Here is a 20,955-nt window from a genome sequence, read left to right on the forward strand (position 1 = left end):
GCCCCGTGTAGCATGTAGGATCTTAGTTCCCACGCCCCCTGCATTGGAAGCGTGGAGTCTCAACCACTGGACCACCAGGGAAGTCCCTGGGAGATGGATTTTGAAGGCATTTTGTTTGAGAGATGGATAAGAGCCTAGTCTGTGGACATATACAAAAGAGCCCCGTGAAGTTCAGGCTTGTTGAACTGGTCAAATGAATTAGATCATTTACTTTGCCTATAGACTCAACTCCTCCCCATCCAACCCCCACCCCCAAAAAAGTGTTTGTATGTGTGTGTGAGTAAAGCAGCAAATGTACTTTTTATTTTAGAAACAAAAATATCATTTCTGACCCAACAATAGCCGGATCCCTGTGAATGAAGGGTTTGCATATTTTCCTGTTTTAACGGTTCTAGTATAAACAACCCAAGCCCAGGCCTGATTGTCAGTAGGTCCTGAGCAGCCCAACCAGAGTGCTGGAAATGACTCCTTCAGCCCTGAGAACCTGGACCCGGCGTAGTGCCAGGATTCAGGCTTGTGTTTAACAGTAGCAATGGGGTCAGGAGTTGAGGGAGAGGGCAACTGCAGTGATCCCCAAGACCAAAGCTAATGCCAGAAGCAACAGCAGCTGCAGAGGCAGTAGGAGCAGTAGTTACCATGTATTGAGAATTTCTTTGTTCAGGCGCTAGGCTAAGTGATGCAATAATTTAGCTGAATACTTTAAAAAGGCTCAGTGTGAGAGCATTATTATTCCGAGTTTTAGAATGAGGTTCAGAGACGTTGAGCAGCTTTTCCGAGGTCACACAGCCTCTGAGGGAAGATCCAGGATCCAAATAAATGCATGTTTGACTCCTATTACAAGATACTGCATGCAGAAACCCAGGCTGCAGATACCGTCTTGAGTGCCAGCTGGGGATACAGGGCTTGGTCCTAGAGGCAGGCCAGGGCAGCTCTTCAGGCACATTGCTGGTCCCTGCTCTCTTTCAGGACATTTCTTCCAGCACCCCAGCTCCACTGGTCTCCAGGAAAGAGAAATAATAGCTGTCAGCAGAGTCTGGAAGGCCCTCTCCCAGCTCAAGGCAATTCCCAATTTCTGGGTGGATCCTTTGTGCCCTGAGAGTGGGACCACAACATTCCTTTTTGGGCCAGCAAGGGACTCAAGATTTTTTGATCAGCTACTGATTCCATAGTTAATGACCAGGAGAGTGTGATTCCTAGACCTGAAACAAAGCTGATTAGTGGGCTTCCCTGGTGGCGCAGTGGTTGAGAGTCCACCTGCCGATGCAGGGGACACGGGTTCGTGCCCCGGTCCGGGAAGATCCCACATGCCGTGGAGCGGCTGGGCCCGTGAGCCATGGCCGCTGAGCCTGCACGTCCGGAGCCTGTGCTCTGCAACGGGAGAGGCCACAACAGGGAGAGGCCCGCATACTGCCAAAAAAAAAAAAAAAAAAATCTGATTAGTGCTTTTATATTAAAAAATTATGGCTCACCTATATGATGAATTATTAAGCATTCATTCCAAATCATCTTTCAAAGAATCAGATATGGAGAAACCCCCATAGTGAGAGGTTAAAAGAAGCAGGATACAAAATGGCAAATCCTATATAAAATATATTCTTGTAATTATGGAAATTAGACTTATTAAAATAGATAAATAAAAGATCAGAGGAAAGTCACCAAAATGTTCACCGTGGTTACCTCGTGGAGGAGGGGTGGGATCACCTGTAATTTTTGTTTTCTTTTCTCAATTTTCTATTTTCTCAATTTTCTTCAATTTGAATTATCTTTGTAAATAAGAGGAAAAGGGAAAACGTGCAAAGTCCTAATATGTAGCACTGGAAGGGCACAGGTATAATTACTGAATAATTTTTATCCCACCTTAGATTCCAGCAGGCGGAAGCGTCTTCTCCCCTCATGGCCCAAGGCTTGTTTCAAGAGTGACTACGGAGGCGCGGTCACCACTAGGCCGACTCTGAGCGAGTGTGCCGTGCGGGTCGGGAACTGTGCGGGTCGGGAACTGGTCCTTTCGGATCCTTGGGGCTCCCTTAATTTGGTTGAGGAGACAAGTGCTCTGCGAGAAATAGAGGCAGCCAAGCGACAAGGAGACTATGTAGTGGAGTTGTAAGTCGAACGGAGTGGGAGGGCAGGGTTTTCTAGGTCTTGACCCAGGGGTGCTAGTGCCATGGTGCTGAGAAGAAAGGGGCCTGAGCACAGACTGGGGTTCTCCTCGGGCTCCCCAGAGTCCGCCAAATGACCTGACGCGACGTGCCTGGTGGACGCCTGCGGGTTGCGGCTTCCCACCCTTCCCCCGCTTCCCCCGAGGGACGGTGATCCGGACGGAAGCCCCAGAGCAGCTGGACTGCCAGCGCAGAGCTTCGGCTCTCTGAGCAGCCCCTGGTTGGAGCACCCGGAGTCCGGGGCCGGCGGGGAGCAGGGACCAGAAACTGAGAGATATCAGAGGGTATCGGCAGTGGTTGAAGGCGCGTCGGTCACTCCCGGGATCCAGCAAGAGTGGTGTCAGCCACTCTGCGCTGTGGGGTAGCCTTGCCTTGCGCGAGCCTCTCTCGTGGGCTCAGCTCCTGGGCCTCTGAGGGAGTCTGCGATGATGTCGCTTAATGCCAGCAGAGGGCAGCCTGGAGGCAGCGAGGCCGCAAGGCGACCTCGCCGTGCCGCGGGCTCCCTTCCAGTGCCCTTGCTCGGCGGGATGGGGGCGGCCTTGGAGCCCGGGGACCAGCGACCTCAGTCTGCCGGAGCCGGGCGCCGAGACCCAAGGGCACCCGGCGAGATGTGGTCAGGCTGCAGCCCTCGGGCAACCTTAGTCTCCGAGTGCGAAGGCTTGGGGCGGGGAAGCGGCGGGGGGGCAACCAAATGCCCCAGGAGAAAAAGCACGATGCCAAGCCCAACACACAGGGAATATATGTATAAGAAACAGGTTCCAAGCGTGTAGGAACCTTTTAAAATTATGTTGGTGAGAGCTAGAATAGTTTTCGCGTCCTTGGCGGGGGAAGTCGGAGGCTAAGAGCCGGATGTCTCGAGCCGCGCACAGGAGACGTGGCGCAAGGAAGGACCTGGCGATCCCGGCTGCGGGCATCGGAGCCGCGGTCAAGGGATCCAGACTCAGCTAACTGGGGATTCCAGCCTCGACCCTGGTCACTTCCCGGCTGTTGAATTTGGGGCAACTTACTGTACCTCTCTTGCCTCCGACTAATCACTTCTGTAAAATGGGCATGGTGAGCTCCGGCTCTTGCAGGGTCATTAGAGATTCAAGACAGCAGAATTCGTTCGTCTTCTGCTCTGGCACAACTCAGGGCTCCTGGTTTTGCGGCTGGGGTGAAAGGATCGCGCATTTGCCTGTCGTGGCTGCCTTGGGGATGCAGGCCAGCCAGACTTTTGGGACCCAGCTGCGCGTGGGCGGTCACGGCCCTGGACTCTTAGGGTTCTCTTTCGCGGCAGTCCGGCGAGCCCCGAGCTCCCCTGCTCTGGGCACCAGGGTCACCGAGCTCTAGCAGTGCGCACTTTTATCAGCGAACGAATTGAGACTAGACACCCGGCGCTGTGGGTTTCCCTGGAAGCCTGGCGAAAGGCCAAGGCCCGCCGGGCCTGGAGGTAGCTTAGGGCGGTAAACGGGCCAACCTCGGAGCGCGTCTAGCAAACACATCCACGTTCAACAGCGGGCGAGGTCTTTGGCTGGCCCCGCTCTCTCACAGTCTGCATGCAAACGGGCACCCATTAACTTGTCTTGGCTTGTTTACCCACTTAAAATTCGAGAGGACAGTATCTCCAGGGTAGTTGTAAAAATCGTGATTAGAAACTGTAAAGGCCTATGTAAATATGAGGCACAATTACTACTCACGAGCAGCCGGCTCCATCAGCGTCTGCGCAGCGCGCGAACAGGGCAGATGCAACAGAGTTCAAACGTGTGCACAGGTATACCACGCGTGTGTAAATGTGTCTGCCTGTCTTTCTAGACTGATAACAGATGCACACACGTATGCGTGTACACGCACACGGATACGGGATACCCTCGTGCAGAGGTGTCTAGGCACACTGAGCACGCGGACGCGACTGTTGGTGCCTGGAGGCAGAATGTACACACTGCTCAGCCGACCCGTTTCTCTCCAACTGAGTCAGTGCCACCTGGGGAAGTAGGATCTCAGGTGCCGCTCCAGGGTGCGGCAATGCCCGGATCCGGTCAGAGCCTCGGCGCCGCCAGGCTCCTTTATCTCTCATCTGATGGCCGGTGGGCAGCTCCAGTTTCAGTGGGGACCAAGATCCCCGAGTCAGCGGGTGGGGGCCAGGGGCGAGAGAGGAAGAGGTGGAGGGCGCTCCCGGCACGCGAGGCTGCAGGGCCTCACTTCCCTGGTCTGTCGCCTTTCCTTTTCCTCCCCAGGTCGCGTCCCCATGGAAGATAAAAGAGGGGCCCGGATCTTCCAGTAGGCTCAGGGAGAACGGCCCGGGCCCCTACCCCCACAAGCCATCATGAAGGGAAGGGAACCGAGGATTCGCCCTCAGCTTGGGAAAATGTGCGGCTGCAGCGCCGGCTGGGGGCCCCAGCGCACAGCCTTGTTGGTGTACGCGGGAGGCGCGCAGCCTGACTGCTGAAGATCCCTCCATCTCCGCACGCGCAGGTCGCCGGGCTCGTCTTCCCCTTCTTTCTTCGGAAGAAGTCTGAGCTGCGCAGCACTCGCATCACCTGCGTGTGTCTGCGGAGAAACCGACCCTACGCGTACCCTGGGGTCTCCACACCGCCGTGCAAAGGCAACAGCACGGAGGCTTGAGCTCCGCGGCGACGCGCGTTACTAAATCACAAAAAGCGGTAGGATAGGGTCACAAATGCTCTCCTGCCACCTCCGCAGACCCGTTCGGCCGACAGGAGGGCGTTACGCCGAAAATTTGAGGCCAAGAGCTGGAGGGGTCTCCAGGACCGCGAGAAGGCACAGAGGCGCAGCGGCGAAGTCACGGCACGGGTTCGGATCCTGTTGGCCAACCGAGCCCAGCGGCCGCAAACGCCAGAGACGCAGCAGAAGTTGCTCACGATTCCACTCTAGAGGACCAAATCAGGCGACGTCCGTCCCGGGGGTGGGAGGTGGGGGGAGACGGTGGGCATGGCCCCTCACCCCTCCTGGAGCCTTTAAATAGGAAAATATAACGCTGGTGGGGACTAGGTCCAGGGAACTTAGTGGCAGAAGACTCAGGGCAAGTCGAGAAACGCGGATCCGTGCCTCAGTTGGGCCTGGGGCTGGGGGAGCAGCCTCTGGCTGGGTAGCCCCGTTCCGGCAAGGCCGGCCTGTTGGAAGCGGCCAATGGACAGCCCCGCTGCCCCCTCCCTCAGGATTCCACAGGGCTCTGACCCGGCCTTTATCTTGGCGCGGTCAGCAGTCATGGGGGCTTCAGGAAAGAAGACAAAGGCCCGATGTCACTGCGGGCAGGGGCTCGGTTTCCTGACTCTGCTCACACTCACAGCCTTTGGGACTTGTTGGGGGTAGATTTTTAAAAATATGTGTCGAATTTCCTTCTTTCTCCCTAGAAACAAACAAAAAAAAGCAAAAAGCACATTCACCTTCCCTCCTCATCCATAGGGATTGAAGTTTCCCGGGATCCTGTCCTTTCCTTTTCTTCGCCTGCCTAAAGAAAACTTTCCGTGGAGAATCCGGAAAAGGTTTTATTTTATTCGGTTCGATAGTGCTATTACTAAGGACAACGAGGTCAGGTTGAGCTCCCAACGCGGAGAAGCGGAGTCAGTCTCCCGGCGTGGCGGGGGCTCGGGCGGCCAATGCCCGGTGCGCCCCGCCACCTCTGGGGACGGTCAGGGTCTCCTGCGCTTCCCCTGCTCGCCCTGCTGTCCGGAGCACCCTGAGCTCAGACGGGCCCAGTCGTTCTCACCGAAGTTTTAGAGCTGCCAGGAGGCACCGGGTCCGCGCCTGGGGATCCGCGCTTGTAGCGCCGTCACCAGGCCCGCGGACTGGAGGCTCTGGCGCCCGGGCCCGGCTGTGCGGAGCCACGGCCCCATGCGGTCTCCGCTGTCACCCGCGGGCTGCGCCTCTGCCCGCCGCAGCTCGGCCAACCCGTTTCCTGCGTTTACCCCTCAGGTTTCCCGTTTCTCCACAAAGACCGGGGAGAGCCTCTCCCACAAGCTGACCTCCGCCACCTCCCACTTCGTGGCTACCTACTGCTTTTCTGAAAAAGTTCTAACAGCACCGCGTTCCAGAGGGAGGCACCTGAGGGCGTGGGGGCGTCGGCCCAAGAGCTTGAGAGTGGCGGCTGCTGCTGGTCCCAAGCGCCTGAGTCGGTGTCACTTCGCAGGTCAGTGGGCCTTTCTCAGGGAAAACCTCATGTATTGGTGAAGACTGGCTTAGGAGAAGCGAGAGGGCGGTTGGAGGAGCCCCGGACCAGGCTCTCCGTCTGTGCCCCCACGAATCGGGTATTACAGCAACAGAACGTGCCTCACCCCCAGGGTCAAGGGGCTGAGGCAGGGTGGATGCAATCGTCCGAGCCCGGATGGCCAAGGTGATCAGTGGCCTGGGCTCTTGGGCCGTGCAGGGGTGGCCACAGCTGCTGCATTTGTATGTCATACTCTACAGATTTACTACCAAAGGCTTTTCCTTTCTTCCTCTTTCCCTCCTTTCCCCATTCTCCCCCTTCTCTTCATCCCTCCCTCCCGTCCTCCCTTCTTTCTTACTTTCCTCTTTCAATAGGGGAAGGAAAACCATATTGACTATCTATTATAAACTGGGCATTTTGACATGAGAACATTTAATTATTTTAATAACCCTGGCAAGGTATGTGTAATTCTATTTTACAGACGAGAAAACTGAAATTCAGAAGGGTTTTTTTTTTCCCCCAAGGTCCCACAGTTATTAAAGGAGGTCACCAGCCTCCACACTAGTCCTTCCAGGCTGAACAGTCCCTGTCCTTGCCCCCTCCTGCACAAACCATCTCCCTGGGGTGACATGGTCCCAGAACAAGCTTGTGAGAGCTTACCACCGAGGAGGGAGCAGCAAACAGCTGGCATAGCAGACGTTTCCAGAGTAAAATCTGCCCACAGCTCAGACCCAGCCCTGTGCTTCCTTCTCCTCTGGATGGCTCCCCCTTCACCCACTGAGCTCCCCAACATCGAACATCGGTTGGCAGGTGGGCAGCTGGGCTCGGTACTCTCAGGCCTCTCCTTAAAACTTCTGAGGCTGTTTGCCTGACAGACAGCTGGGTGACCTCTGTCTGGCTCCTTCTCTTCTCAGGACCCCAAACAAGATTTGGGGTTCCTGGGGCCCAGACACTCTTGTGACAGAATGGAGCCCTCTCTCCAGAAAGCAGAAAGCCAATCAGATCACTTGGTTTCAAGAATCCTTCAGAAGTGAAGTGAAGAATCTTTCATTTCTGGTTGTGGTTCTGGGGCATGAAGGTCGCTCCCAACCACTCCAGGCCTCCGGTCCCCACCACAGAGGAGAGGTGTGGGCTCCTGGGCCCACCCCTTCATATAGGTTCCACAGGCTACTCCCAGAAGCAGGGGCTGCCCTCCAGAGGCAGCGGGACTGACAAGGCATAGTCACCGCTGGCTTATCTCCACAGACTGGGAGCATCGCAGGAAACCTCAGCCTGACCAAGCCGCTCTTCCTGGAGCCTGACCCACTCCTGGAGACCAGGAGCCTGGCTCAGCGGTTCTGGTGCACCAGACCTCCATTACGGGAAGAGCTTATTCATGGGCCGATTGTCTTGGGTCTGACCCAGTTTCCTGGCCCATCCTCTCCTGCCCATCTGGCTGCAAGAAGCCCTGGTCCACCCCTGGTTTCTACCCACCACCAGGGGGCTCTTCCCAGCCTGGAGCTCCAGCCTTGGCTAGTGAGAGGCCCAGGCAAGGGCAGAAGGACACCTAACCTCAGGCGAAAGGTCTTGGGCTTCCTGCCTGCCCAAAGCCAGGAGGGAGAGCAGTGAACGCTTTACTTAGACAAGGGGGAAACAGGCCCAGAACACCCTCTGGAGTAGGGTGCAGAGCCATCCCAGAGAACCTCCTAGGTCCCCATTTTACAGTCCCTTGGTGCATGTACTGCACTGGCAAAGATTTCTCCCAGGTCCCCCTGAGAACTGGACACTCTCCCCCACCAGAACCCAAGTACTCTGGCTGGGCAGTTCTAGGGGGTGGGGATGACCAAGAATTTGTGTGTAAATGTGAGGAGAGGGGCTCATCTTGTCAGTGCTGAGTGTGAGGATGTTTACACGCATACAAGTGCGCACATACTCCTCATTCAATGCCATGTGTAGCAACTCATTACCCAGGACATGCAGAAATTGGCAATGTATTTATATCAAGCTATTTACGTTGTATTTACAATACACTCTGGCAAACATGTATACATATACCCACATGGTCTGGCCATCTAGACCAGACTGTATATGCTAAGGCATAATTGCTACATATCAGGAACTCTCTTAAATACTTTTGTCCTTGCTTAGGGAATTCCTTAAATCATCTTCTCTAACAGAAACTCAAAAGTGCAAAGAGGGAGAGGAAAGAAAGGAAATGAAAGATGAAGAAAATCAACCATTGCCCCGAACTTGTAACACTGGGGGGAAATGACCAAACTGTAGAGATTTGGAGAACCTCCTGGGGCTGGAATTAGAGACAGATGTCTTTCTGCGGGCATCCATGGGGAAGTGGGGTATGACTTGGCTCCCTTCTCTCAACTCCTCTAATCCCTGTGTAGATCAGGAGTCCCTCCCCGATTCCTCCATCTCATCCTCCGAACTGGGTGAGGCTACTGCTCTTTCCCCAGTCGTGGGTGCCTCTCGCCTTTCAGTTCTTGGGGGACAGAGAAAGGCTCTGTCCTGCAGCGCTGGCCTAGGCCAACTTCCCCACCTCACTGGAGGCTCTGCCCAGAAGACTTCCCTTCTCTTCTTTCTCTGCTTGGAATAGCAGTTGTGGGGTGCTGAGAGCCAGCCTTGGAACAGAGAGCCTCGACCAGCTGAAGCAAAGGCTCTGTATGTATTCTCTGTTTTCATTCAACAAACCAAAATTATATACCCAGAACATAACTGCATATGTTACCAATGACTTATGAATGCGCCACACGCTGTGGTCCCAGTAACCATTCCCTGAATATTAGCCACGCGATTATTACAATGCCTAAAATATACGCCGTCTCTGAGGGTGAATGACAGATATACACACCTCTCTCCCTGTCACCAGGACATGACTTACACTGTACACATACGTTTGCAGCAGGCATAGACCATACAACTACCAATGAGATACACGTTCACATCACAGAAGGCACGGGCAAGCACGCAGCCATCTACTTTCTTTTCCCCACCTCACCTTAGTCAGCCAGACAAAGGTGCAACAGGTTGCCAGAAGCACCCAGACACCAAGCCTGACCAGCCTCTTGGGTTTCTCGCCTGCCGGGGCTGAAGCTCGTCTGCAGCCTGCTCTGCTTCCCCTGGCCCTGGCAGGCTCCAGTCCCGGTCTCGGGGTGATGTTCCTCAGAACCCGCACGGCTTCATCCTCCACCTTCCAGCCTCCCCGGGATGCCCGAGGAAGAAGTGGGATTTCTGAGCCTGGGCCACTTCCCCTTGGGGCCAACTACACGTAACGGGGCTCCCACTCTAACATTGCCAAGGCGTAACCACCAGTATAGGCTGAAGTGGGAGGCCTGCAGGCTCATTCCTTGCCGCGGGCAGCTCCTCCCGGCTTACTGGTCGGCCTGGACCTGTGGCCACTGCTGTACAGGCTGGGTGGGGGGCAGTGAGCAACACATGGCTGGGAGCGGGGTCCAGCTCAAGCTGCGCCGCTGCAGGGGCAGCAAGAGTTGGTTGATACTTGTCATCCCGCCGAACGACTGAAAGCTGACCACCTCTAATCCTCCTCTCAGCCCCGGCCTGTAATCCGGTCGAACTCCCGTGTGCCTGCGCGGAAGCACCAGTCTGAATTCGTTATTCGAAGAGTCTCATTAAAGAAAAAGAGAGAGGAAAGATTACATTTCTGCAGCCAGGCCGTATGTTCACCTATCTCTGATATTGCCAAATCTCTTACACGTATCTCAAGGTAAATGAATTCTGACCATTAAAAATAAGGCAATCAGTCACTCGTTACATTTGTACAGAGGTTTTCAGCTTACAGAGCATTTCCGCAACCAGGATTTTATCTATTTGGAATAAACTCTTCTGGCTGTTAGATTTAACTGGAAAAATTGAAAAGCATGAAGACAATATAATAAAAACACAGCCCATACACCTAGCACGGCTGTGGAGGAGGTGAAGTTCAAACTTGCGTGGATGCAAAAATAGAACAAATCCTACGTACAGTCACGCCTTGTGAAAGAACCACGGCAAATAATGTCTCTGCGATGACGTGAAACAGCCTCAACAGACCAGCGATGACACAGAAAACAAACAATCCCCGGGAAAACAAAGCAGCAGCGACAACCACAAAGGCCCCCCACTCCGGCTGCCCTCAACAAAGGATAACTTTTTGCTGAAAATCTCCCTCTTTTAACTAGCTGCTGAACAAACTTAGATGCGACGTAAATAATATAAGTCCGTGTGAAAAGAACAAAAAAATTTATTCGGGAATCGACAAGACAAAACAACAACAAACAAACAACAAAAGTGCTCTAGTTCTTTCTAGAAAAATTTGGTCCTCCAAACGACACACTACAGAACAACCAGGTCTAGAGTTTTGGGCCAGCAGGCTCGGGGCCACAAGCCCGCCTGGTCCGACTGCTGCCGGGTTTCACATTTCTCCTGCCCAAGGTGGGAGAAGCAAGACGTTTGAAAAACAAAAATCAGGGAGGGGATGAGTTGTCCCTGCAGCTTCCGCCAGGCAGGCAGTGATCTCCCGGGCGCTCGGGGGTTTGCATCGGAAGATAGGGGAAATTTTTTGATATTTTTTTAAAAAGATAGGTTGAGGGGGGAAATCCTCTAGTTTGCAGAGGAAACCGTCTGTTACTGGGCATATTCCCCTACCTCTGTGAACACAGCTTTTTGAAGGGCCGACAGGAATTCTACTTCAAATCTCCTGTAGAGAAGATTTCCATGTTTTGCTTTAGCAAACTCCAAGGCCACAATACTTCGCCGGTTTTCCGGTGAGATTTTTCTTTTAAAAAATATATTTTTTTGACATCATCTAAAATAGCCCTCCCCATCTTTTTAGCAAAACATTAGCCAGACGCCCGGGCCTGAAGGGGCCCGAAGCGCCGGGATGGAGAGCGGGGGAAACGCAGCCTCTCTCCGAGCCCGGATGCGGTGTAAAGCCGGGCGCAGGCAGCCGAGCGAGGCGGCCCCGGCTCCCTGCTCCGGCCCACCCCCCGCCCGGCCCAGTGGACCCCAGCAAGGGGCTTCTGAACAGCTCCAAGAGGGTACGCGGAGCAAATACACTTTCGTCCCTTTCTCGGTCGGCACGGGTCTCGTTGCCCGCCCAGGCCGGCGCTTCTAGCCAAGGATGGCGCGGCAGCCGGACGGAGAGAGCCGAGCGCGAGCGCACCGACCTGTGAGAGAAGGCCAGGAGGTCTGCGCCGCCGAAGCCCGGCTGCACCTCGGCCCCGGGCACTTCCTCTCCGCCGTGACTTTTGGCAACCGGTGTCCAGCTTGGACTCTGGGGCGCCCGGAGAAGACTAGGCCTGTAGAAAACGCGTGGAGAGGCGGCCTGTAGGCCGGAGGAGCGAAAGGGCATAGAGGACAGGGAGGCGAGCACAGGAGGAGAAGCGGAGACAAAGAGGAGCGAGGGGAGCCGAGGGGAGCGCGGAGGCGCAGAGGGGCCGTGGGCGCTGGCTCAGGGGGCGGCCCCAGCGGGCGCGCGGTCTGGCTAGCGGCGGTGGCTGCGTCCAAGGCCGGCGTCGCGCGTTCCTGCATCCTCGCAGCCGGCGGGCCCTGGCCTTTCAGAGATCGAGGCGCGAGTGCAGCGCGCCGGTCTTGCTGTCGTGGTCCCAGTAAGAGCAATGCATCATGGCGAGCTCGGGCTGCCGGGCGCAGGCGAACTGCAGGCCGGGTGCGTTGGTGGGCGCGGGCGCCGGGGGCGCGGCAGTAGCCGGGCTGGCGGGGCTGAGCTGGCCGGGGGGCGGTGCGGCGGCCCCGTGGTGCGGCGGGGCCGGCGGGGGTGCGGCAGCCGCGTGCAGATGGTGTGCGTGCGGGTGTGAGTGGGGGTGAGGCGGCGGCGGCGGGGGCGCGGCGGGCGGGCCTCCCAGGCCGTTGTACGAGTTCACTACGCCGGGAGGCAGCGCCATGCTCTGCACGCGTGAGTACGGCCCGTACGAGGCAGCCGGGCCCGCCAGCCCCTTGACCACAGCGGCCGCGCCTGGGCTGCCCGGGCCTGCGGCCGCCGCTGCTGCGGCCGCCGCCGCAGCGGCCGCCGCCATCTGGCACGAGGCGTAGGGCATGGGCGAGGGCGGCTGCGGTAGCGGCCACGAGTTGTTGAGGAAGCCGGACTGCAGGTACTTGGGGGGCGCCAGGTAGCCGTAGCCGTCGGTCCCCGCGCCTGCCACGCCGCAGCCACCCGCGGCACCTCCGGCCCCAAAGAGCCCCTTGCCCGGCTGGAAATGCGCGGGCGGCGGCCTGAAGGGTCGTTTCATGCGGCGGCGGCGCCGGTAGTTGCCCTTTTCGAACATGTCCTCGCAAGCCGGGTCCAGCGTCCAGTAGTTGCCCTTGCGCTCGCCGCCGCCCTCGCGCGGCACCTTGATGAAGCACTCGTTGAGGCTGAGGTTGTGGCGGATGCTATTCTGCCAGCCCTTCTTGTTCTTCTCGTAGAACGGGAACTTGGCGATAATGTACTGGTAGATGCCGGACAGCGTGAGCCTCTTCTCGGCGCTCTCACGGATCGCCATGGCGATGAGCGCCACGTACGAGTATGGGGGCTTCTGCGCCGGGTCCGGTTTCTCCGGAGCTGTCCCGGCGCCGCCGCCGCCGCCACCCTTGCCCGGGCTCGGCGGCGGCGGCGCCTCGGGCTCCTTGGCTGCGCGGCCGGTCTCCGGGGCCAGCAGGGCCCCCGCGGCGTCCTCGGGCTCGGGATAGCTAGCCATCATGACAAAGCCGGCGCGCCGCGGCCGGGTAGTCCCTGCTCTTTTCCGCTGGCGCTGGCGCGGCAAAGAGTCCCGGCGCACAAGTCCGCTCACGGCCGAGTCTCAAACTTCTGGAGACTAAGGATACCGCCCGCGCTCTCGCTGGCGGCCTCTCGCGCCTCTCTCTTCTTTCCCTTCCCCTAGGGAGAGGTCGGCGGGAGTGGAACTCAGCCTCTGGCCATGGGCAGTCCGCCCAACAGAGAGGGGCTCCGGCTCCGCCGCCCCTCCCCGCCCAGGCCAGTCCCCGCCTCGGTGGATTTTCTTTTCTGCGCTCTTCCCCTCCCCCCACCCTCCGGTTTCCCGAGGCAAGACCCGCGTCTCTGGTAGAGCTGCCTCCTGGAGTCCCTAGTGCGCCAGGAGCCTCGCTCTGTTCTGATTCGTATGGGCTCCGCCGAGTTCCGCTTGCGTCAGGCGCCTTCGCCCCTATAGCGGGGCGGCCAGCCGCGCATGGGAGAGTTCATCTCCAAGTCACTTTTTGTAAACGCCCCGCACAGCCCGGACCAGCCTGCCCCCTCCCAGCGAGCTTAGGGGGCCCGGCGGACAGCCGCGCTCACGCTCTCACAAGCCCTTGAATCTGCCGGTGCTCGCTCTGCGGACTGGGCCGGGAGATGCCGAGGGCCTCGGCGGGGTCCGTCCGCACTTGGCCCGTGCCCTGGGAGCTCGGGCCCTAGCGGGGAGAGGCGCGCCAAGCCTCCTCGCAGCTTCCAGGTGAAACAAAACGACTCCTTTGCTCTGCCCTTCGCTGCTGGCTGGGGGCTAAACTTCTAGCTCCGGTCCGGGGGAGGGGCGGGACGGCGAGGGGGCCGGACGAGGGTGGGGTGCAGAGAGCTGCGCGTTGGCTTTGGGAAATTCAGCCCAGAAACCCGTGTCACTGAACGAAGAAACCTCGGCCTGTCCTGTCCCTTGCGCTCTCAGAGTGACTGGGCCGGGACGGAGCCGGGGAAGAAGATCGCTGGGAAGAGGGGCGCAGGGGCTCCGCCTGAAGCCGCTGCACCCCTCCTTGCGCCGCTCCTGGACCTAGGGACCAGACCCCTACTCAGTAACCGCGTCGTAATCCTACGGGTTGGATGTGTGCTTTAACACACAGAGACTCCCTTTAACCAAGTAGACCCCGCTGTGCTCCTGCGCCGACACAGGCGCAGATGTTGCCGTGGGGCTTTGGGGGACTGTATATGTATGTGCACCGCATCACAAATAGAAGTCATGGGGAGGGTCTGTCCTTGTGACACGTGAGATACCAGCTGTCCGGGTGTGCGTGTGCTGGTGCAGAAACACAGGTATGCACATATACAAGGTGTGATATTTATATTTATGGGGTAAAACACATTTATGCTTATAGCTATGTAATGGTATATGTGTATCATGTATCAGAGTAAATGTGGCTCATGAATATTGCATCTTCTTTCTTTTTCCTCTTTTCTCTGTCCTCTCTCTCCTTTATTTATTCTTTCCTTCCCTTCCCCATTTCCCCTTTTCTTTCTTTCTCAATTCTTCCTGCCTCTCTCGCTGCTGGTGTATATAATCTATCACAGCCTAGGAAGAAAAACAACAGGCTGTAAGGGAGGTACTTGTTCAAATCTCTCTCCTGACAAGACGTTTGTTCGATCTTTCTCCAGGGCTGAGGGGTGAATTCTCACCTACTTTCAGCAGAAGTCTGATTGGGACCCAGTTGCATGCAGGGAGGTTGTCTCAGGGGAAATCAGTGTTGGCAAAATAGTCAGGTGTGTCTTTTAACAGTTAACTCAGCCTTAACAAAAAGTCTGCAATCATAAAGTGTGAGAGAGATGGCCGGTGTTTTGAGTCTTCATGCCCCACACCCCTTGTCGCCGATGGGGCCAGGATACTTTGTGGAGGAAGGTGAACTGAATGGATGTCATGCGGGTGTGTGTAGTGGTTGGCATGTCTGGAGTGGCTGGCCCAATGCCTGTCACTACCTCTTCCTCCCAAGCTGCCCAGTCTCTGAGGAAGCCTGAAGTGCCACTGGTGGCCTATGGGCCTTTTCCCCAGCATCCACAGGCCGTACCCTCATGTGCGGCCTCTTCCCACTCAGGCCCCTGATCTGCATTCTGAGATTAAAGGAAAGGAGGACAGGGTGATCAGGCTTTGGAATTCAGCATCTTGAAGATGACTCCAGAGAGCTCAGCAGGGCAGCCTGGCCTGAGCACCACAGTAAGAGGGAAAAGGTCCCAAGTGGCTTGATTGTTTTCTTTCACTGCTTCCAACATACACCGGGGCAAGCAGCTCTTCTTCAAAACTTCTGTGGTTGCTTCCTGAGCAAGAGCGAAGGTGTTTTCTTCTTCCTTACCCCCCTTAGTGCCCAGGCTATGGGTGGGAGTGGTGTGAGTTGGGTTTGGGGCTGCTGCAGATTGACCTCACTGTCCATCCTCCCCCAGGGCCTTGGCAGGGGAAAATACAGCTGGGGGGTGGGGGCTGCTCTCTCCTCTGTTTTTTTCTGACCACCCAGGCTGGCGCCCCCTCTCTCTCCCTCTCCCTCTCCCTCTCTCCCCCTTGCAGGCATTTCCGCTGCTGGCCTGCAGCAGCCAGGTGTGACAGCATTGTTGTGTGTGTCATCACTTCCCTGAATTCCAAACTTGGCTCCCTTTTCAGCCTTTAAGGACTGTGTGTGTGTGTGTGTGTGTGTGTGTGTGTGTGTGTAGGGGTTGGGGTTGGGGGTAAAGGAAGGGGTTGCTCTCAAGGATTTTCTGAGTAGGAAGGAAGAGGAGTCCTTCTCCCAGGTATCGATCTCTCCAGGAAACGGTGGGGCGCGCCTTGGTTTACTTCTCAACCCTCTTGGGCAGGCTGGGTAGGGCCCTGCTTCTGGGCGAGGTCGGCATCCCGCCGGCAAGACAGACCGCGCCGAGGCTTGTGTGGGGCCCCAGGGCGTTGCGGCGCGCAGGGCTCCGGCTCAGTGACCTTGGGGCGGTGCCCACGTCCAAGGGCCGGGCGGAGCTCCCAGCCTCTCCGGCCCGGGTTTCCCGGCGGCCCGCAGCTGCGGCTCCGGTCTTCCAGCCCGAGCACCGCCGGCCGACGCCGTGGAGACCCGCCGACGTAGCGCGGCCGCCGGCCCCGCGTCCGCCCCGCGCGGCGGAGGCCCCGACAGCCGGAGCGAGCTGTGCCCTCAGCTCTGATGGAGCGAGGCGCTCCTCTTCCCACGGCCGGGAATCCTGCAACAGCGCTGGAGCGGCCCGTGCCTTGGGAACCTGGAGGCCGGGCCCCGCCAGGTGAGCCGCCCGGCGGCCCCGAGGCAGGCAGAGGAGCTTCCCTGGCCCCGCTCAGCTGGCCCCGAGCCGCCGGCGGCGGAGGCCCCCGAGCACCCACCGCTCCGCGCTCCTGCGGGGCGAGAGGGAACTCTGCGGCGCCACGGCGGGAAAAGGGAAGCTTGAAAACGCGTGGTGATTAGTACATTCCCGCGCGACTCCACACCTCAACAGCTGTCAGCACCGTCCCGGCCCACCTCACCCTACGGACTCCAGGTCTCTCTACCCAGGTCACATTCCTCCATCCATCCATCTCTCTCTTAGTCAACCCCCATTATCCCCTCCAGTTCTCCTTTCCCCCACTACTCTCTCACACTCTCCTGTCACATATACTAGTTCAGATCCTGAACATTTTGGTGGAAAACCTGTCAGTCTGATGCTGGGACTCTAAGCCTCTTCACACACTCCCACACCCAGCTATCTGAAGACTGATCTCTTGGCTCCATGTCTGCAAGTCTGACTCCTAAGAAGCCTGCTGATTCTCTGATGTCCTTGGCCCGCGGTTAGGGTGACTGGGCTGCCACCTGGACGTCACCATGGCGAGGCTGGTGTTCAGAGTTCTTTTGAGAAGCTCGGGTACAGAACATATACCTGATGCACTTGAACACACACAGGCCACTCACACAGGCTTCATCTGTCTTGTAGATGTGCTTGCTGCCCGAACTGACAGGCTGCAGAGAAGTTTGCACGGTTCTCTCCCATGCACACACCCACACGGCGCCAGGCCCCAGGCCAGCCGGTATTATTCAGCCTGGTTAGGATTAGCAGAGTCACTTACCCAAATATGTGCTTGGGAGAGAGAGTGAGAAAGAGTAGGGAAGTGGTGAGAGAGAGAGAGAGAGAGGAGAGTGAGAGGAGAGAGAGAGAGAGAGAGAGAGAGAGAGAGAGAGAGGAGGAGAGAGAAAGGGAGAGAGGGAGAGAGGACGCTATTACCCATTCTGGGGAAGAACTCACAGACCAGAGCTGAGAGCTGTTTCCAGTTGGTAAGTATCTTGCTGAATTCCCCCCACCCCACACCGGGTCTGCGGGTGGCTGGGCTGGGAGGCAGCAGGCCAGAGTTCTGTGTTCCTCCTTACCTTACTGGCGTTGGGCTTCAAGTCCATCAGCACCTCTTTGCCCCAAGGAGTGTACGCCCTACCCTGTAGCAGGTAGACTGCAGTGCAGTTGCAGACCTTTTTCCTGGTTGAGCCTAATTCAGAAAGAAAAGGCAGAGGGAGTGGTTCCTGGGCCATGTCAGGACCTCTCCCTTCCAAAGACCTCTGGAATGCTCTCAGAGAGAGAAGTCTAGGGTGGCAGGAGCTGCTGGCCAGCTTCCTCTGGTATCCTATGGCTCTGACTCCCATGGCCCAAAGCCATTTTCTTCAGCTCTGAACAGTGAGTACCCTGACAGTAGGCCCACACACATGCTTGAGAGCGTGATGTATTCTTGTTTAAAGTTGCCTTTTTCCACATCCAAACTGTAAGCCTTGATGGGCAGAGACTGTGTCCTCCACTTCTCACTCAGTGCTTTGCACCAGGGTGGGCTTACTGCATTGTAGTGGAATTGGAACATGGCTGTGCTCCACAGAGAATTGAGAGATGCCACTTTCCTTATTATGAAGCTGGAATTTCTAAGAAAGGGACTGCAGGTGGGGAAGAGTGGCTGGACCATAGAGGGCCAGCTCAGGATCTGAGAGTCCTCTGTCGTCTGGGGCTATCTGCTCATTATGGTGGGACAGCCATGTTGCTGAACCTTAGGAAGGGACACAGGACATCTTCCTGGTTCCCCCCCCCCACCCCCCCCCCCGATCATGGCGAGGATGTGTCTGAAACAGTCAGACTTAACTTTACTAGAAAGAGAGAGGCCTCTGCATCTGTGGCAGCTAGCTTGCAAGGTAAGGCCTGCTGTCTGGAGCCCTAAGCAGGCCCATGAGGCGATGCCTGAAAGAGCTCTTCCTCGTGGTTCTCATTCATATTTCTCTCCAAAAATGGGCACCATCTAAAGAGCGTCCATGTAGGAGGGCAGTTTTAGATGCCTAGCTTAGATGAAGTCCAGAGGAAGGGAGAAGGGCTGAGTTTTATGTTCCCTATTACTGGGCTTCCGAAGAAGATTTCCATCACGCCAAAATGGTGTGTGTGCCGTTTAACTTACATATGGTAAACAATATGCACCTCAAGTGTACAGCTTGATGTATTTTTACATATAATATAGCATGTAACCACCGCTCTGATCAAGATACAGAGCTTTAACATTTCTGTCACGTCAGAAGGTTCCCTCCTATCATTTCCTCATCCATACTTACTCCCAAAGGTAACAGGTATTCTGATTTCTGTCACCATAGATGAACTTGGCGTGCTTTGAGCTTCATATAAATGGGGCATACCCCATGTACTCTTTTTACTGTGGTTTCTTCTGCGTAATATGTTTTTGATATCCATGCGTCTTGTTGAATGTATCAGATATTATTGCTGTGTAATATTCCACAATTTGCTTATCCATTCACCTAGTGATGGACATTTGTGTTGTTTCCGGTTTTGGGATATCATAAATAAAGCTACTGTCAACGTTTTCTACGTGTCTTTTTGTGAAGGGCATTTCATTACTCGTGAATGACTACGTAGGAGAGTAGGCATCTGTTTAGTTTTAGTAGAAATTGCCAGTTTTCCAAAGTGGAAGAACAAATTACAGTGTTATACAGACAGACAGACATGCTGTAACAGGCCTTTTCCTTCTAGAAAGCATTCTCTAAAGACCGCTGTGTACCTCCAGCTATTATTGTTATTGTCATCATTATAAATGGTTAAGATAGCTATCCTTTATTAAACGCTTATTTTGAACCAGGGATTTTACATGCATTTTCTCATTTCATTTTTTTTTTTCGAGAGAAGGAAGGATTTATTATTTGCAGCAAGTAAGGAGAACACTAGGGATCTTTCCCAAAGCTGTGTCTCATTTCATTTTTTTTTTTTTTTTTTTTTTGCGGTACGCGGGCCTGTCACTGCTGTGGCCTCTCCCGTCGCGGAGCACAGGCTCCGGACGCGCGGGCTCAACGGCCATGGCTCACGGGCCCAGCCGCTCTGCGGCATGTGGGATCTTCCCGCACCGGGACACGAACCCATGTCCCCTGCATCGGCAGGCGGACTCTCAACCACTGCGCCACCAGGGAAGCCCTCTCATTTCATTTTTATGACAACTGAATTCCCTGGTGGTCCAGTGGTAAGCTGAGGGGTTGGTGCTATTCCCATTTGATAGATAAAGAAACTGAGGCTCACAGACGTTAAGTAACTTGCTGAAGGCCTCCAGCCACTAAATGGCAGTTTGACTTTGGAACCCCAAGTTTCACCTCTGAGTGTGTGCCTCTGTTGCTTCCAGGTCAGGAACTCCTTCCTTCCATCTGACCAAATCTAAGCTGTTATTTATGAGGCCCATTTCCTATAACCTCTGGTCCTCCCCGCATACATGGTCACACCCACTTGAGATCTCTGTACACACACATATGCACACAGTCTTTGTCACAGCCATGCACACCCACTGTGAAGAAGACGGGCATGGGGGCCAATTCATGAAAAGCTCAAAGCTTGCCAAACCCAGGGCTCTGCAACCTGACGGTGTTCCTCTCAGGGAATTTGCAGGAGAAGATTAGACCTGCAGAGAAGATTAGGCCTGCAAAGAAGATTAGGGACAATTCTGCTTTTGGATGCTTCTGAGAAGAATTCAGAGACCATCCTTCCCTGGGAAGAGGTGGGCATTTGGTCCTCCTCCCAACACTTTGAGCCAAGTCCATAACAGTGGTGATTTAAAGGCATCAGCCTGGGGCATCCCTCTCTCTGCAGGTTCGCCCAGGGATGTTTTCATCTGGGGTTGATGGGGATGATAGCCTGGAAATGTCACACCTTGCCTGGGAAAGTGGTAAGTGGGAAGGGTGTGTGTGGTGTGTGCAGAGAGAGAGCTGCATTTCAGGACATAGCACTTGACTGAGCCTTGCCGGGAATGGTCACTCTGGGAAGGAGAGCCAACAGCCTTCTCCTCAGGACCATATCCTGAGGACATGGTTCCCAGGTATCCAAGGCCGTGGGCTTCACCGAGAGGAGTGTGCTACCCTGTGGGTGGAGACAATACGTGGGCACTACACTGCGTACCGGCCCCTCCTCAGGCTCCTTTTCAGACTAATTGAGGCTTGCTGGGCTCTGGGTTTGTAATTGGGGGTAATTGCTGGCAGGCTGTTGTGGTGGTACAAGCAGGCTTTTGTTGGGGGAAACTGTGGTCAGGATTTTGGAGCTTTGGGTGGGAATCCTTTCCAGGATTCCTGTGTGCTCTGTTCCAGGTACCTCCTGGCCCTAGCCTTTTGCTCGGAGGCAGCACTTCTGAGGAATGGGAACTAGTAGCACGTCTGAACAGGAAGGACCCCCTCATGTGGATGATGGGAACTCAGGTCCAGAAATATACAAGGCCTGCTCTAGGCCACAGAGGTAGTGCAGGTGGAATGGATGTCCTGGTGCCCGGTACTGTCACCGATGCACACCCACCACAGTCTGGGAGGCACCGTGGGGGAGTGGTTAACACAGACCTCTGTCCCAGTTCTTAACATCAGCCTTGGAGATTATGGAACCTTCCTGAGCTTCAGCGTTTTAACATTCTGTCATTCTTTGAACAGGCAATATACTTGCGTATACCAAAATTTAAAAAAATATAGAAG

General features: G+C 55.8%; 1 protein-coding gene across 1 annotated transcript; it reads right to left on the minus strand.

Annotated features, from left to right (window-relative positions):
- Window positions 1-10,507: 10,507 nt before the first annotated feature.
- FOXL2 (forkhead box L2) lies at window positions 10,508-13,730 on the minus strand. Its single transcript, XM_032629374.1, has one exon. It carries the CDS (start codon window positions 12,984-12,986, stop codon window positions 11,847-11,849), a length of 1,140 nt encoding a protein of 379 aa, XP_032485265.1. The 5' UTR covers window positions 12,987-13,730; the 3' UTR covers window positions 10,508-11,846.
- Between the last annotated feature and the right edge of the window lie 7,225 nt (window positions 13,731-20,955).

This window comes from Phocoena sinus, chromosome 4 (assembly GCF_008692025.1).
Source record: "Phocoena sinus isolate mPhoSin1 chromosome 4, mPhoSin1.pri, whole genome shotgun sequence".
NCBI lineage: Eukaryota > Metazoa > Chordata > Mammalia > Artiodactyla > Phocoenidae > Phocoena > Phocoena sinus.